Source organism: Meles meles, chromosome 9, assembly GCF_922984935.1.
Source record: "Meles meles chromosome 9, mMelMel3.1 paternal haplotype, whole genome shotgun sequence".
Taxonomy (NCBI): domain Eukaryota; kingdom Metazoa; phylum Chordata; class Mammalia; order Carnivora; family Mustelidae; genus Meles; species Meles meles.
In genome coordinates, this window is record NC_060074.1 from 21530598 (window position 1) to 21547805 (window position 17208).

At 36.5% G+C, this 17208-nt stretch overlaps 1 protein-coding gene across 4 annotated transcripts in view; it reads left to right on the forward strand.

The window, feature by feature from the left end:
* Positions 1-17208, forward strand: part of CPS1 (carbamoyl-phosphate synthase 1) — a 136862-nt gene that overhangs the window by 43301 nt on the left and 76353 nt on the right. For all 4 annotated transcript variants that reach the window (XM_046018352.1, XM_046018349.1, XM_046018351.1 and 1 more), the window contains exons 7-16: positions 1375-1467; positions 3734-3823; positions 5481-5609; positions 6170-6276; positions 7128-7266; positions 7901-7978; positions 9822-9920; positions 11919-12014; positions 15460-15649; positions 16666-16823. In XM_046018352.1, the coding sequence (XP_045874308.1) occupies positions 1375-1467; positions 3734-3823; positions 5481-5609; positions 6170-6276; positions 7128-7266; positions 7901-7978; positions 9822-9920; positions 11919-12014; positions 15460-15649; positions 16666-16823 (1179 nt within the window). The remainder of the gene's footprint in view (positions 1-1374; positions 1468-3733; positions 3824-5480; positions 5610-6169; positions 6277-7127; positions 7267-7900; positions 7979-9821; positions 9921-11918; positions 12015-15459; positions 15650-16665; positions 16824-17208) is intronic.

The window sequence follows — 17208 nt, forward strand, 5'->3', positions numbered from 1 at the left end:
GTGTCATTAAAGTTTTTCATTGAATCTTATTACCTAAAAAAGGATGGGGGTACCTGGGTGGCTCAGTAGGTTGGTTAAGCGTGTGCCTTCGGCTCAGGTCATGACCTTGGGCCCTGTGTGGGATGGGGATGGAGTGGGGGGGTCCCTGCTCAGCAGGAAGCTGCTTCTCCCGCTCCCTCTGCATCCCCCACCATGGTCTCTCTCTCTCTTTCTCAAATAAATAAAATCTTTAAAGAAAAAAAAGGAAAAAAGAAATACAATTTCAAAGTGAAATAGACTCTTCAAGAAAATATGTTGTTTCCTTGTTAGAAAGTATATTGACATAGGAGCTCTGTAAGCAGAAAGAACAGCTTTCTGAAAACAGCTTTTTGAAAGTGAGGCGTGGCCACACACCCGTGACCAGAAGACAATTAGAGTTTACACAGTCCTTCCACTCTACTTCCGATTTTACTTCCTCCTCCATAATTTTCCCGAGAATAGATGTTAGTGAGAATGACCTGCTGGCGCTTTCTACTCTCACTCATGCTCACGCGACTACTTCTTTCCTTAAGGAATATATTTCAGAAGGAAACAAAGGCTTCTTCCCTTTCCTTCAATGCAGTGATTTCCTTGGAGAGAGGCGAATCAATGAATTATCTTGACGCTTCTCCTCCAATAAAGTCTTGATTTGTAATATGCTATTTTGTAAATAGATAAAGCTAGACTTACTAACAAATAAGTAAATCTCATGACATAGCTAATAATAAGAAAACAAATTAGCAAGGCTAATTTGTGAAAACTTCACAGAGGTCTGAGCGTTCTTTAAAGTTCAGGGCCTTGGGGACACCAGGACATGAACTACCCAAGACAGTGAACATTTTCAATGCTACTTCTCAAAGGTTGTGATTTACATAGCATTTTATATCATTTTGTAAATGAACTTAACTATCATAATGTAATTAATACTTCTTTTCAATTTTCTGCTGTTTTTAGATTTCTTATTTTCTTCTCAAAAGATTATTTTGTCCACGTCTCTACTGAACTATCTTTAGGTCATGTGCACTAAGGGAATGGATACCCTAAATGCTCTAATTTGCAGCAGCCTGAAACTTGGAGACCCGAATTCTGATGCCTTTAGAATTTGCTTACTCCAAGGGCCAGTCTCAGACCTTTAAAAAAAAAAAATGAATTGTACATCCCACAGGTGTTTCTCAGAATGTACTGTACAATTACTTCATCTTTCCAGTTTGAGAAGATGAGGAACTTCTGCTGATGGTTTTAAGTAGTTATAAAGACGTTTAGATCTTGGAGCAGCCATTTAAGTCCCTGTGAATGGATCCAGTCAGCACCTTGACTGGTACTCCCTTTTAACTGTCTATTTTTTTTCTTTGATAGGGTACCATGCTTGGGAAGATTGAATTTGAAGGTCAGCCTGTGGATTTCGTGGATCCAAATAAGCAGAATTTGATTGCTGAGGTTTCAACCAAGGTGAGAGATTTCCTTTCATATTTTGTAGTTTTATTTCTTATAATATCAAAATCTTCACGTAGGCTGAGGTCTTCATCCTGAAGCACCAGACTTGAGGGAAAAAAGATCTCATAGCTGCTAAAATATATATTACAAATTAGTGCATTTAAAGTTAGTAAATTTTACCTGCTGCAGTCCAGCATCAATCAGAATGACCATGGAGAATAACATTTCATGAAGAATTCCAGCTGTGAGAACTTCCAGGCACCAGGGCCTTTCCTTAAGAAAATGTTCTTAAAAGACTGAAAATCGCCTGACTAATAGCATGTCAGTTTCAGAGAAAACACATGCTGATATTATCTGGTATTCCTGTTCCTATGCCTAGTCACATGGACACGGGGACCAGAACAATGGGTCCCTGCCGGTCTGTACTGACCTTGATGCTGATGCTGGACGCAAACATGCATTCACAGGATGCCGAAGACTGAGAAATAGGAGTTGTTAAAGACAGTGAATTTTAAATTAGATATGTAATTGCTTATACATTTGGAATTTGATCATGCCATATGCAATATTCCCTGGTTTTTAATTATAAAATTTGTCCATACTATTTTTCCCTGTAGTTGTTTCTATACATTCCCTTGTGAAGTGATATCATTTGAGACACAGCATGAAAAAGAGCTATTTTTCCTTTTAGTATTGAGAACTACGTGAGGATCTAGTGCAGCATTTTCTACATGTGAGGAACACTGACCTAGAGATAGTCACCTTAAAAAGAATTCTGTGGTAATAAGGTTAAAACCAGAGCATAATACATTTCTTCTCTTCAAGAGTCATAATGCAAATTCACATATTCACGCGTCTGTGAGGCCTTCCTTAAAATTGCTGTCATTCTGTATGGAGAGTATATAATGTATTTGTGTACAGACAGGCAAAAAGGAGCCTGTCTGTGTTTTTATCTATGTCGGATCAAGAGAGAGATTGCAATGGTGAAAACTGACCCAATTTCTTAATGCTAGCAGAATTGAATAATTTCATTGTAGCTGTGATAAAATGCATATTTGTATCAGATTATATTTATTCTGTGAGTTTTGTTTGGACATGGTTGACAGCTTAATTCATTGTCTTGTAATTGCAATTTGATGTAGCTACAACTAGATGGTAATATTGCTTTATGTTATAGGAGAAGCCAAAGGTTAAAAATCAATCCACACTTTTTCAAATTATCCGATGACAGAGATTATCTGTAGAATTTACGGATCAGCTCAGAAATAATTTCCCCGGATCATGGAAAGAATTGGGCACTTTTTCTCTAGAATAGTTAGCAGGGGAAAAAAAGTGACAAACTTTATATATATTTTTTTCAAATATGGTCTAAGGATTATGATTTCCCATTCTTTAGAATTTGTAGAGAGTGGAGAGCCAATGTTTCAGTTAAAGTAAAATTGCTCTTTCAAATATCCAGGTTGCAACTTTCATCTAAAATCTCTTGGAAACATTGAAATCATCCTAAATTCAGAATATACTAGGTAATTCTCGAAGCTGTAATCAGTGTGGGCACCCAGCCCTCTAGGCTTTCTCTCCATTTCTATTATTTCTCCTTTTATGACTTTGGGGAACTGCTTCTTGGGTAAATGCCTGTGAAAATGGATCTGACTCCAAGCAGTGCTTTAGCTGTAGGTAATGATTATGATATGCTCAGGGATCCTTTTATGAAGTCTACCATTTAAATGCAAATGATCGCATGGTAACCTAAAGAAAGCAGTCGTCTACACTAGCTTAGCAATCCACTGACTCTCATACTGATTTTACCCATTAGCCCCACTGCAGAAGCCTAATGCACAACAGCTCTGCCCATCCAAACTTTATTGCAAGTTGAGGATCACGTGGTATTTAAAGTGTGATGTATCTATTACCACATCTGTCTAGTACTGAATCACGCGGTAACACTTAAAAATTCCATTGCCACTGGTTGTTAATGAGGCAAAACATGGGAGAGATTATTGTCAACTATGGAAGTGACCAATTTCTTAGGGATCATTGTTATTACTGTAATCAGCATTTTATATAAAACAGCAAAGTACCCTTTCTTTCCCTCATAAAAATGATACAGTTTGTGGCACTCTCTGTGCTTTATAAATTGATTGTTAACTGCCAGTCATTCCCTAGTAGTTAGCGATCAGTCTGTTACCAATATAAGTACAAAGCATCCCCAGATGTGTTTACGATACTGGCGTGTTGCTCATGGCTTGACTTCCCTCTTACTCTCTGCTTGTCAAAATTGCAGGATGTCAAAGTGTATGGCAAAGGAAACCCCACGAAAGTGGTAGCCGTCGACTGTGGGATTAAAAACAATGTAATTCGCCTACTAGTAAAGGTAAGTGATGTGTTCCATCTCAAGGGTGAGGATTTGTAATATTGATCTTTAGCGTTAAACTGATTTCCATTCCTCTGTTTCAGAGAAAACTTGTGCATTCCCCTTGGAACATCAGGGGATCCGCTCTCTTCTTGTTGTCTTTGATCTATAAAATAACACTTGTATCCCTGTTAAAATTAGTGATGTAGACTATGTTTTAAAAAAATCTTTAGGGGCCACAAATACGGAGAAGAATGATGATGGCTCTTACCATGTATTGACTGACATTCTGAGACATGCCATGTTTACTTTCTTCGAGTTTAGAAATGACCAAAAATTTGGAGTTGGAGAACTCCTCCATTGGACTATATTCATTATGTGCCAAATGTTTGCAGGGGTCATGCCCTAATATAGTACAAACTTTCACATTCCAAACCATGATTTCAAATTCTCGTCAATTTATTAACACAAATTTGCATTTGACTCTTCAGTAGCAGATGCTGTCAATGGCCTCTCTAATATCTTCTTCTCATTTTACCATTATAAGGCATTTTGTCCATCCAATTGCCAATGTCTGCACTTCATTGCTTGAGGGCTCTCTTTAGATGGTTGGAGCCTGCTGGTAGGCAGGAAATAACACAGAATTAATGATCCTTGGAGCAGTCCCAACCAATGACTAGAGAAGACCAATGTGTAAATATCCCAACTCCTTTGCCCTGCCAATGAACTATCTTGAGGTGTGAGTAGTCTACACTGGCTGGTAGAGTTCCCTAGTGGGCTGAAACTCCAGTTGTCCATCGTGCTGGGTAATGCAAACTTCATTGGGGTGCCTCACAGTGTCACTTTCTAGTGGTTCTTCTTAGAAACCTTTCCAAATAGACTTCTTTCCCTCAAATCCTTGTCCCAGGAAATTCTTCTAGGGAAACCATCAAAGATATTTTCCTGTCCACTTCTAATAATAATAAGTTCTAATTATTCTATCAGAGTATAGATACTACAGATAGTGTGAGAAAACTCTAGGAAAGAAGACTGATGAAAATTTGGTCAGATTAAAAAAAAAACAACCAGGGGCGCCTGGGTGGCTCAGTGGATTAGGCCGCTGACTTCGGCTCAGGTCATGATCTCAGGGTCCTGGGATCGAGCCCCGCATTGGGCTCTCTGCTCTGCAGGGAGCCTGCTTCCTCCTCTCTCTCTGCCTGCCTCTCTGCCTACTTGTGATCTCTGCCTGTCAAATAAATAAATAAAATCTTAAAAAAAAAAAACAACCAAAATTGAAAAATGTAAGAGGTGGACCAAGTTAAATTTTGCAGAAAATGGATTTTTTTTTCCTACTCTCTTTACCACAGGTAGTGAAAATAACCAATATGCCTCAGTGCCTAGCCAGGAATTCTTTAGGCTCTGAAGCCTCCTGAAATATGGAAAATGTGTTATCTATTTTTTCAGGATCAAAACTTCAATGATGTTTTTACTCTACTTTCTATTGACCATTGACTTCCTACACATCACACAAAATACAGGGAGCCACCAAAGAATTTTTCACTCAACATTATTTATTTGAATTGTGTGACATTTTTCCCTCCCCTTTAGGGAGTTGTTAGTCAAGAGAAGATCTAGACAAAAATTTGTTTTGACCAAGAAAAATGTTATTGACTTGATCATTTTTGCTCTTCTTTTCCAGCGAGGAGCTGAAGTGCATTTAGTTCCCTGGAATCATGATTTCACCAAGATGGAGTATGATGGGCTTTTAATTGCTGGAGGACCTGGGAACCCTGCTCTTGCACAACCACTAATCCAGAATGTCAAAAAGGTGTAGTAAACGTGGGGGTAGTGTATATCTGTGTGAGGTGGAGGGCGTCTGTGCAGCTGGAAAGGCTGGAATCTATTTTAGGTGTTCAGATATTCTTGAGCTCCTATCTGTGACCTCTGAGACAGTGTCAGCAGATACTATGTGGGGGGAACCAGTGAGGAGAGGGTCCCAGAGGAAAAAGAGCTTTCCTTCAGGCAGAGTAACTGGGATTGTGTCCTCAAGTGAAGAGAGCTCGAGTCCAATCTCCAAATGTGTCTTTCTATACAAGTGTAAAGTGACAATTCATGTTTCTCATCATGACCTGGGGGCCTATAACACCGAGTTTCTGAAGAAATATTAAGTTTTATTTACTTTGAATATTAAGTACATTTTTAAAAATTCTAATGGTACGCATTTGTCAGTCATATTCTTATTTCTAGTCTAGCTTTTTATTCAATTACTATTCTCTTTACCTTTTTAATTAAGAATAAAAGAGATGTTTCATTTTTATTCCATCAGAGGCAGCATCTTTTTCTTTTTGGAACAGTACTCCTGGCTAATAAAAATTCTCCCTGATTTAGATTTTGGAGAGTGACCGCAAGGAGCCATTGTTTGGAATCAGTACAGGAAATTTAATAACAGGACTGGCTGCTGGTGCCAAAACCTACAAGATGTCCATGCCCAACAGGTAAGACAGCTCCGTGTCTGTTTACAGGTCAAACTGGTTCTGAAACACTGTTAATAACTAAATGCAAAAGCCTTAGAGAACTTACGTGCCATTTTCTTCAGAAAAATCAGATAAGCATACTATTACATGGTTCATAGCTGTCTGACTACCTGATACCACTTTTATTGCATTTTTGAAAGGCAGCCTTCTCTAACAATAATGTTGTTGTAGTTTAAAGTTATTTTCCTTCCCTTGGCATAAATTGAGGTTATTATGCTCCATCATATTATATTCCAAAGGAAACTGCTCTGCCTTCCAAGCTTAATATCAGAGCACTGGTAACGTTGTAAGACTCAAGAACCAGGAAGTCTTCAGATCCTCTCCATTTTACTTCCTCACCCTACATGATGCCGGTTTTTTCAACATGGCGCTTTCCCCCATAGCCCACCCTCCTCATAAAGTGTAATTCAAAATTATTCAGGACAGTGTTGTCATCTCTTTATCATTTCCCAAAAACTCTCCTCTGGCTTTAAAATTACTTATCTTCCTTAACATAAATTGCTTGTTATTTGTCTCTCTGTTACGCTCATGAGCCACTCTTAACTTTTTGTTATGAGCTCAGTTCTCCCTTTTTACTGATTGTAGAAGTTTAATAGACCTGGTATTTAACACACAGCAAAGCTTCCTGAATTGATTTTTGTTGCTAAAATTATTGGGATTAACAATCTGTGACGTTTCTCACAAAGTAATTTCCACTAAGCAATTGAAACTTCCACATTTTAATAGGATTTTCTCATCCACGATTTTACAATGAAGGTGCTTATAGTCTTCACTTTTCCTTTCCCTATTCTTTTTCTCCTTTTTTTCTCCAGAGGGCAGAATCAGCCTGTTTTGAATATCACGAACAGACAGGCTTTCATTACTGCTCAGAATCATGGCTATGCCCTGGACAACACCCTTCCTGCTGGCTGGAAACCACTTTTTGTGAATGTCAACGACCAAACCAACGAAGTAAGCGCTCTCAATAAACCTGTTAAGTTGGCAATGAGTAACGGAGGGCCTTTCATACTCTGTTAGGCAGACACAGTGTGTGTGTGTGTGTGTGTGTGTGAGAGAGAGAGAGAGAATGTGTAAGAACTCTTTTTATAGGTTATTTCCCATCACCCTCTGCTTTTTAAAAAGTCACTTCTGTCTTATTCTCTCATCAGTTGGCTCATTGGAATACCCTCTTTGAGTGGTTAATCAGTGACTGTCTTCCACATTCATTGCTAATGGACAGCTGGTGGAGATCTGTTTGGGTCTGTCTGTGTGGGTCTCTGAAACATACGTGGCTCTGAAGTAGCCTTTGAGAAGACCCTTAGAGAAGTAATCTAGGAGTTGGAGATAAGAAGAAGATTTGAGTTTATTCTGAACAGACCCTGGGAGGGGGGCACCCAAAGGCTATAGACCAAATCAGTTGTTTTTATTGAAGGAACCACATTTGGTTGAGTCTTCGTTGGCTTATTTTTATTATGACTATTAGCTGTTGGAATGTCCTTCAGCATTTAACTCATTTTTTTTTTCTTTGAACTTTATTGTCTGCTGAATAATAATGGTTGACAGTCATTGTTACAGAAGTAATTTCTCCTATTTCTTGTTCTCTCAGGGTATTATGCATGAGAGTAAACCCTTCTTCGGCGTACAGTTCCACCCAGAGGTCAGCCCGGGTCCCACAGACACTGAGGTGTGTTAGGACATGAGGCCTATTGTACACTTAATTTTTTTTAAAATCAGAAATGTATTTATGTGAAAACTTGAGAAACAAACATCATCACCTCCGATGATTTAGGTACAGAATATTTTTCAAGAAGAGTACCTTGATAACACATGCATATTGCATTAAAATTTCCCCATGAATATCATGGAGGAAATTTCTGTCTTTTTTAAAATTTAAAGTGGGAAAGCCCTGAAGAAACCTGACGCGATGCTGTTTTTATTTAAATCGTTATCATTCTAATATATTTAGTTCTGAAATTTACAATTGTTGTACTATGCAAATGAATTCCCTCTTGCTCTCTTGTTCTCATAACTGAAATGAAATTTTAATCCCCCATCTGTGACTTCACAAAAATCCCTATGGCAACTGGTTGTGTAGCCAGGAAGAGTGAATAAACAGCAGCAGGAGAAGGAAGAAGGGCAGGGGTACTTGGGAGGGGAGAGGGCATGCACACACATATATGTGAGTCAGATGGCTTAAGAAAAGAACCGGAAAGAATGCTTAGAGGAGTTTTGTTTTTAATTTAAATATTTTTATTTTGTGTGTGTGAGCTTTTGGTTCAGTGCTCAAGATCACCTTTTCAAACAAGAGCTTGTGGTGACACAGAAAAGTCTAGAAAGTCTGGTGTGACTTCCTCTCCCACACCTTAAAGCCTCCAGTAGTAATGCTGACATCTCTCTGTCAGCACATACTCTTAGAAAAGACACCCAGGTAAAATGAGGAGAAACAGAATTTTCCCTCTGTAAACTCTTGTTTCTCATTCCTGAATTGCCTTTTCAGAATTATATGTTCTGTTCACTTTTTAATATTTTTAGGACGTGATTCTTAATACCTCAAATCAGTATAACATTACCTGCTCATGATGAAATGCATAAAGAAACTTAATTAGGGGCGCCTGGGTGGCTCAGTGGATTAAGCCGCTGCCTTCGGCTCAGGTCATGATCTCAGGGTCCTGGGATCGAGCCCCGCATCGGGTTCTCTGCTCCGCAGGGAGCCTGCTTCCTCCTCTCTCTCTGCCTGCCTCTCTGCCTACTTGTGATCTCTCTCTCCGTCAAATAAATAAATAAAAAAAATCTTTGAAAAAAAAAAAAAAAAAAAAAAAAAAAAAGAAACTTAATTACATGGATTTTTTTTGGCCTAATACATGCTGAATACTATTTTTTTTCAAATTTCAAATTTAAATATTTTGCCCATAGTAGTACTTCGTATTAGGAACATTGAAATTAAGACATGCGCTTAATCCTTTTTTTTTTTTGGTCCTGACAGATAGTTGCAAATGAGTATCTTCGTTGAAATTTGTCATGTCTAGTGAGACAATAGTAGTAAATTCATTAGTATAGTTTAAGAATAAGCTTTGGAGGTATTTTTTGAGTTGATAGAAATTTTCAAAATCTAGTTATTTCTAACTTTAGGATGTATAAGTAATATAGCTTTAATTTCTTTTGTATAACTAGAGTTTTATTTAGAAGGATCCATTTAGAAGAAAATAACTCATAATTAAGGGGATGAAAGCTTGACATTCTCAGAAGGCATGATCTGAAATGTTCATTGTTTGCTGAAAACTTGCTTTTGATAGGATTTGAAGTGAACAATTAGAAATGTTTATTTGATCTAATTCTTATAGTAGTAAATATTTAGTTTTGCCAATTTTGGCAGAAAAGCAAAAAACAAATATTGTATATGAATATTTATCCTAAAAAATTATTTGTTACTTATTTGAGGTTCAAATTTAACTAGGCATATATATTTTATCTAGAAACCTTATGAGTTTTGCACCTTCTAACTAGTTGGATCTATTTTTTTTTTCTAGTACCTGTTTGATTCTTTTTTCTCACTGATAAAGAAAGGGAAAGGTACCACAATTACATCTGTTCTACCAAAACCAGCTCTGGTTGCATCTCGAGTTGAGGTCAGTATATGTGGATTCCTTTCTGGTTTATGTATTTTTGATTTTCTCTATCATATGATAATTTTTAAAATGAATGATGTTAACCATTTTAATGTCTATAAAAAACTACTGGTAATATTTTAACTACCCATTATTTTAGCATCTAATTATGTGGTCTGTTCTTCATGTGTTTACTGGAATTTTCATGTTTTTGATTTAAAATTATGCCTTTTACAGTTTACTTCTAGAAATTTCTAATAAAATAATTTAATAAAGAATAGGATTTTAGTTTAGAATCTGACACATTCTGTTACCTAATATACTATAGTTTTCTGTATGCTTGAGATACAGTTCAGATTACAGAATGATTCATTATAGGTGACAGAACTTTTTTTTCAACTAAAAGAATTATTATTGATCATCATGAATAGAAAAATATGATTTTACCTATTAAGAGCAAATAGATAAGGAGTACTATACCACAAGCTTGAGTCCTTATTTGTGTGAATGTATAGGTTCGTATAAGATTTCTACCCATTTCCTTCACAGTTACACCACACACATACCCACACCGTTATTATATAAAATTTAGAAGAATGTATATGTAGTTTCAAGTATATATATACATATTGGCTTTTTATAAATAAAGGTAATTGAATTAAATGTTTACATGAAATGATTGTTTGAGTTGGATGACCTGTCTTAAGGATTTCCATGGTAGCCTCTTGTCTGCAGCTGGAAATGAGGGAGGTAGCCCACCCACTCCGTGTGGAATCAAATTGTGGGTTCTTGGTAAGCAAAGAACCCATGTACTTTCTGTATGGTGTTCTTCTCAGAACCTCAACTCACGTTCTTCAGATGCTTTTCTTTTCTTAATGGTGGGGAAAAAGATATAATTTGGGATTTTGCAGTGCCTTCGCATGGGGTAGGCATCCAATAAGTATTTGTTGAGGCAAACCAAGTTTCCCAAGTCCTTGTCTTTTGCAGTGACCAGGAATATCTTTCTCCACTGAAGGCTTTGGCACTTGGGGCTAAAAAATAAGCAGAATCATTATTTGCTTGGAATCCTATGTACAATTTATAGAATTTTTTAAAAAAATTTTTATTAAATTTTTATTTTTTTATAAACATATAATGTATTTTTATCCCCAGGGGTACAGGTCTGTGAATCGCCAGGTTTACACACTTCACAGCACTCACCATAGCACATACCCTCCCCAATGTCCATAACCCCACCACCCTCTCCCAGCCCCCCCCTCCCCCCAGCAACCTTCAGTTTGTTTTGTGAGATTAAGAGTCACTTATGGTTTGTCTCCCTCCCAATCCCATCTTGTCGATTTATAGAATTTCAGTATATTGTCAAGACACGAGCTTTTCCTTCTTGCATTTTCTGTAAATATTTCTGGCATGAACGGTAAAGGTGAAAATGTGAATAAGAAGGTGCATCCAGGTCCCCTTGCCTTCTGTGTTTTCATTCATTTGTTGTGGAAGGCCCAGAGTCCTGCTTTGTCTAGAAGAAAACCATGGAATATTGAATGTAATACATTTAAGTTTTAGAGAGATTCTTGTCATACACACACACATTTAAGTTTTACTACTATTATTTCACTATTTTACTACAACACAGATGTGTAGATTTACATATATATTTATGTAGTTATTTTTAGATATTTATGTATCTTTAAATAAAATGTAGACCTCGTCTCAAAATTTTTTACCTAAGTGAAAAAAACTTCATGAACTTTGGAAATTGCTTTGAAATTAGAGATTTTTAAATTGTTCGTGTTTTTCCTGATGAATCACAGGCCTGCACTGCTGAAACAAATAGTATATTATATGTTAATTAATTGAATTTGAATTTAAGAAGTTGTTAGTCTTTTTCTTCACGCATTTTTCGAAACATTGTACTTTAAATCACGATGTAAACCTAGACAACATAGATAGACTTCCCTGCTCTTGAAATTGCCTCTTTTCCCCATCTTGCTAATCAGAGCCATGTCATTTTCTTATTGCTTACAGGTTTCCAAAGTCCTTATCCTAGGATCGGGAGGTCTGTCCATTGGTCAGGCAGGTGAATTTGATTACTCGGGATCACAAGCTGTAAAAGCCATGAAGGTGAGAGGTTTCTGTAAGAACTAATATACTCCTTTAATGAATCTAATTAGTATTTCATAATTTAGATTTATGACACTACCTCTTTTCAAAGTCACTGTCATTGATTTCCTCAACAGTTTCTCACACATCTTATATTAAAGAAATTTAGACCACAGGTGAAATCTTCTACTTTCTCAAACTTTTTTGCACGCCCGTAAATCAAGAACATAAGAGTGATCTCCAAAATTACCTGTTGCCACCAATTTGTACTGAAAACATAAAAAGCCATGTTTACAGATGTTGCTCATTTCTTTTGAGGCAGTGAGCATTTAAAATATACTTGTCTTTTGTGTGAAAGAGGCAATTGGGGATTGTTGGTGCTTTAAGATACTGTAAATGTTCTAGAGGATGCTTCAGGCATCTCTGCGGTTGGTACGGCAAGATCAAGTTGAGGGAGAAAAGGCAACAAATGCCTTTGCCCAGCTTTAGAAGTTGTTACCTGTCGCTAGGGGACCCAATTTAACCAGTTATGGCTTTGGTTGATGACTGAACAGAACGATTTGGCGGATTTTCATGTGGAAATGAGGATTGGATACTCAACATTGGGAAAACCGCCCTCCCTGTAACTTTGAAGTCTTTCAAGATCTCTCCAACCCTTTGTCATAGCAAAGCAAACCTTTAGAAAAATTCCACTGTATATGTAAGGTATTTCTATGGAAGAGCTAACTTGGCTTCTCTTTACTGTCCTTATTTCCTTGCATAGTCCCCATTTTGGTGCTAATCGGCCACCCAGGGACAATGTGACCTCTTCTGTGACTTTTCCTCTGGCTTTGTAGTGTAAAGCCATGCACCAGAGACCTGGCTAGGAGAAAGCCACACAGACAAGGTGGCGGGAGACTAGGACAACAAACAGAAAAACAGTTGGCCAGAATTTTTCTTTTTCCTTTTTGTTGTAGTCGTACGCTATACAAAGATTTTCACCTGACATTTCTGTTGAAAAAAATGGAATGCAGCTCCCGGTTACGTTACTCTTCTTTCCATTTATTTTTATATTTTAATGCTCTTTTCCATACATGCATGAGTACACACACATACACATGTATGTTTTTTGTGCACGTTTTCAAGGCGTATTTTACTTCATTGTATTATGATTCAATTTCTTTTTATATAATTAGAGGATGTCCAGTGGTTTAGATTGGTTAGAATACAATGTAAGTGTGTTCAGATTTTATAAATACATTTAAGCAGCATATGGTTTTTTTATCCTAGTTGGTAGCTTTATAAAGAATTAATATTTTCATAGCTTATATATTTTTATGTGCTTTACATTTGTTAGGTGAAGTTACATATTTTAACCAAATAGGAATAATTTGTGATAGTATTATGATTAATGAGGAAGTTAGTAGAAATGAATTTATGGACTAAATATTTATTTACTTATTTACTTATTTATTTTTAAGATTTTATTATTTATTTGACACAGAAAGAGAGAGAGAGAGACAGACAGAGAGAGAGAGCACGAGCAAGGGGAGTGGCAGACAGAGGAAGAGGGAGAAGCAGACTACTCACTGAGCAGGGAACCCCACGCGGGGCTCAATTCCAGGACCCTGGATCATGACCTGAGCCTAAGGCAGACGTTTAACTGACTGAGCCACACAGCGCCCCTATGGGCAAAATATTTAAAAATAATCAGATGGTGCATGTATTATAACCAGAACTATATTAGAAAAAATAATAATATAAAATGTATTAAAATAGTTTGAAATAATTTTTAGTTTTAAAATATATGGACACTCATCACAGTCATTTATGGAACCTTTACTTATATAATTTGATTTACAAAAACAATTATATCCATCGTATAACACATTTAGGAGAATACAAATATATTTAAATTTTTGGTGCTTTTCTTTAGTAGTGAGACTTTCTGTAACTTCTGTTGATGATGTGTTCTTAATTTGGACTTTATTTAAATTCCATGAAACAAGACGGGACCAGGGAGGGAGTTAAATCATAAGAGACTCTTAATCTCAGGAAACAAACTGAGGGTTGCTGGAAGCAGGGGGTGGGGAAGGGATAGGGTGGCTGGGTTATGGACATTGGGTAGAGTATGTGATATCTGCTATCGTTAGTGCTGTGAATTGTGTAAGACTGATGATTCACAGACCTGTACCCCTGAAACAAATAATACTATATATTAATTTAAAAAAATTCCACCCTATAAATGCATTTGCTTATCTGTATGTATTTATTCAAAAATTTCTTAATAACACTTTTTGAAAACTGCTTTCTTAAAATCTTGAGAGATGACTCAGATGGAAGAAAGGGCTAGAACTTGAATCATAAGACTTGGATTAGAATCCTAATTTTACCATTTGCTCTGTTAGAAGATCTTTGGCAAGTCATTTAACCTTATTGAATGTCAGTTTTTTCATCTGTGAGGTAGAGATTTCTCTTGTAGTCTTTTTATAAAAATCAAATAAATTAATAAAAAAGTATATTATAAGTTTTAAGGCACTGAGTATAAAGTAATATGAAATATATTTAATATTTTATTCAGATCCTCCCCCAAGGCCATATAGGGCTTTCAATTTCTATACTCTCATCTGAATATTTTGTTGATGTATTAGGAGAGTTCTGAATTGACATGGCAATAGATAAAATAATAAGAGACACATGGCCATATTTATAACAATTATTTTGCTGTATCACCCTTATCCCAGGTTATAAAGCTATTTACCTTCATAGCCTACATGAAGAATTATTTTTGAGATCTCTCCAGATGTCAGAAGTAAGATAGAGCTATGAATACCTTTATACACAGGCAGACACATGACATTTTTATTTTATTTTATTTTTTGTCATATGGTCATTTTCTTTTAATGTAATTTGTATAAAAAATTGTATAAGGCCCTTTGTTAAAGCACTATAGCAGTCATGAAAATCTAAAAAGATGGAATCCAGCAGAAGGCTCTCAGTGCTTCCAGCAAGGGAATATATCATCTTGTATTTTACATGTATACTCCATGTTGGTCTCTGACAAACATTGGAAAGGGAAGCTCCTTTGATGTTGCCTCTGGTTCCATTTTATATTTTATTAATTTTTAAGTTTTTAAAATATTTTATTCTTTTACAGCCAACTCAGTAGTATTCATAGACCTCTGGTCAAATTCTATAGAAATCAACTCCAGTCTTGCTTGATACCTCTAGCAAGGAGTTCAGGGTGAACCTCATGAGGTAACCAGTTCTTTTTGAATAGTTCTATTTTCAAGGAATTTTTTCTTTCCTCTCACCAGACGTTTGGCTTCCTTTACCCTCCATTCCATTCACTAGTCCTATTACTGATCTCTATAGCCCACAAACTAACCTAAAAGTTTTGTCACCCAATACAGACCCTTCAGTTGAATATGGTGATTCTCTCCTGTAGAGCTTATGTTCAGATTCTGGATCCTTTTATTTCTTTCAGGAAGAAAATGTTAAAACCGTCCTGATGAACCCAAATATTGCATCAGTGCAAACCAACGAGGTGGGCTTAAAGCAAGCAGATACTGTCTACTTTCTCCCCATCACCCCTCAGTTTGTCACAGAGGTCATTAAGGCGGAACGGCCAGATGGATTAATTCTAGGCATGGGTGGCCAGACAGCTCTGAACTGTGGTGAGTTCTTTTAAGTTTAATTGCAGAGTTTTGGCCCATGGACTTATGTGTAATATTTTTTTGACTCTATCAATTATGCTCTGTGTGTTCATAAAAGCTTTTCTTTAATGTGTGAGGAAGCAGTTAGCAAACAGCCACCTGAAAATGTCATGTGATAAATATTACAGGTTTATTTCACAAAACAGCTGAGGTACTTTAATGCTCTGGGGTGGCCAGGTGAGATCTCCCTGCTCCATTTCAGCATATTGCTTTTCTCTTGACCAGCGAAACCCTGAGAACTATTATGAATAAAAAATGAGAATTAACATTGATTAAATGTTTTGTGCTCTTACCTGTTGGCCCTGTAGCATTTGGCTTTCACATATATTCTCATGACAACATAGATCAGTCTCTCTACCACGCCTTCATGCATCTGCTGAACCCAATACTCTGTCCTTTTTTCAAGACTTCAGATCTTTGGAGCTGGATCATGAATGAGAATCTCATGAGCTAGTTGGAGTAAGAAGTTGTGTAATAATTTAAATATCAAATATAAAAGTCTCAGCCAAAGTCAGATGGCATGTTAGTAGAAACATTATTTTCTATCTATCTGGGTTAAAAATCATCAAAATAATGTTTCCACTAACATGCCATCTGACTTTGGCTGAGACTTTTATCTTCACTGGGATTATTTAAATAAGAGAATCTCATTATAAGATTGGACCTTAGAACGAAAGGGAATATACTAAGATTTAGAGGTTTACTGTATCCTATGATTTTTATTATTGAGATAATAAAAACCATTTGGAGAAGGTGGTAATATAAGCAATGTCACCAGCAACATATTTTGCTAAAGTGTTTTCAGAATTTCTCTTTCAATTTTTTTTTTTTTAAAAATCTTAAACACACTTCTATTGGGGACTGTGGTGGCTTCCTGGAGCTAATTTTAAGGTTGAAAAAAAGTTGTATTTCAGATGTCTGTTAAAAAAGACATGAGTTTGAGATTTCAAAACTGATTATATTTGGTTCTTCTGTAGGAGTGGAACTATTCAAGAGAGGTGTACTCAAGGAGTATGGTGTGAAAGTCCTGGGGACCTCAGTTGAATCCATTATGGCCACAGAAGACAGGCAGCTCTTCTCAGACAAACTAAATGAAATTAATGAAAAGATTGCTCCAAGCTTTGCTGTGGAATCAGTAAGGAATCTTTGTTCTGGAGAAACAAGGCCATTATTTGTCTTATGTTATAGGGAGAGTGGCTTGTCATGCCTAAAAATGATAGTTAAATTATTATATTTGCATGTATTATCTTCCAGAAATATGTTAGTACCTCAGAAACTTTGTGTATTAACTGCAGCATTCCATGCTGAAATGTTTGGGATAGGTACTAATATTTTATGAAAAGGGAAGCAGAAGCCCAGAGACGAAGTGGTTTATCAGTGGTTGAAGTGCCATTGAATATCACATCTCCCGAAGTAAAACAAAGGGCCATGTCAACTTACAATGCCAAAGTGATTTTTACTTTCTGGGACCCATTACGTATCTTGTATGTGCAAATTACTTGCCAGTGGGGAATGATTGG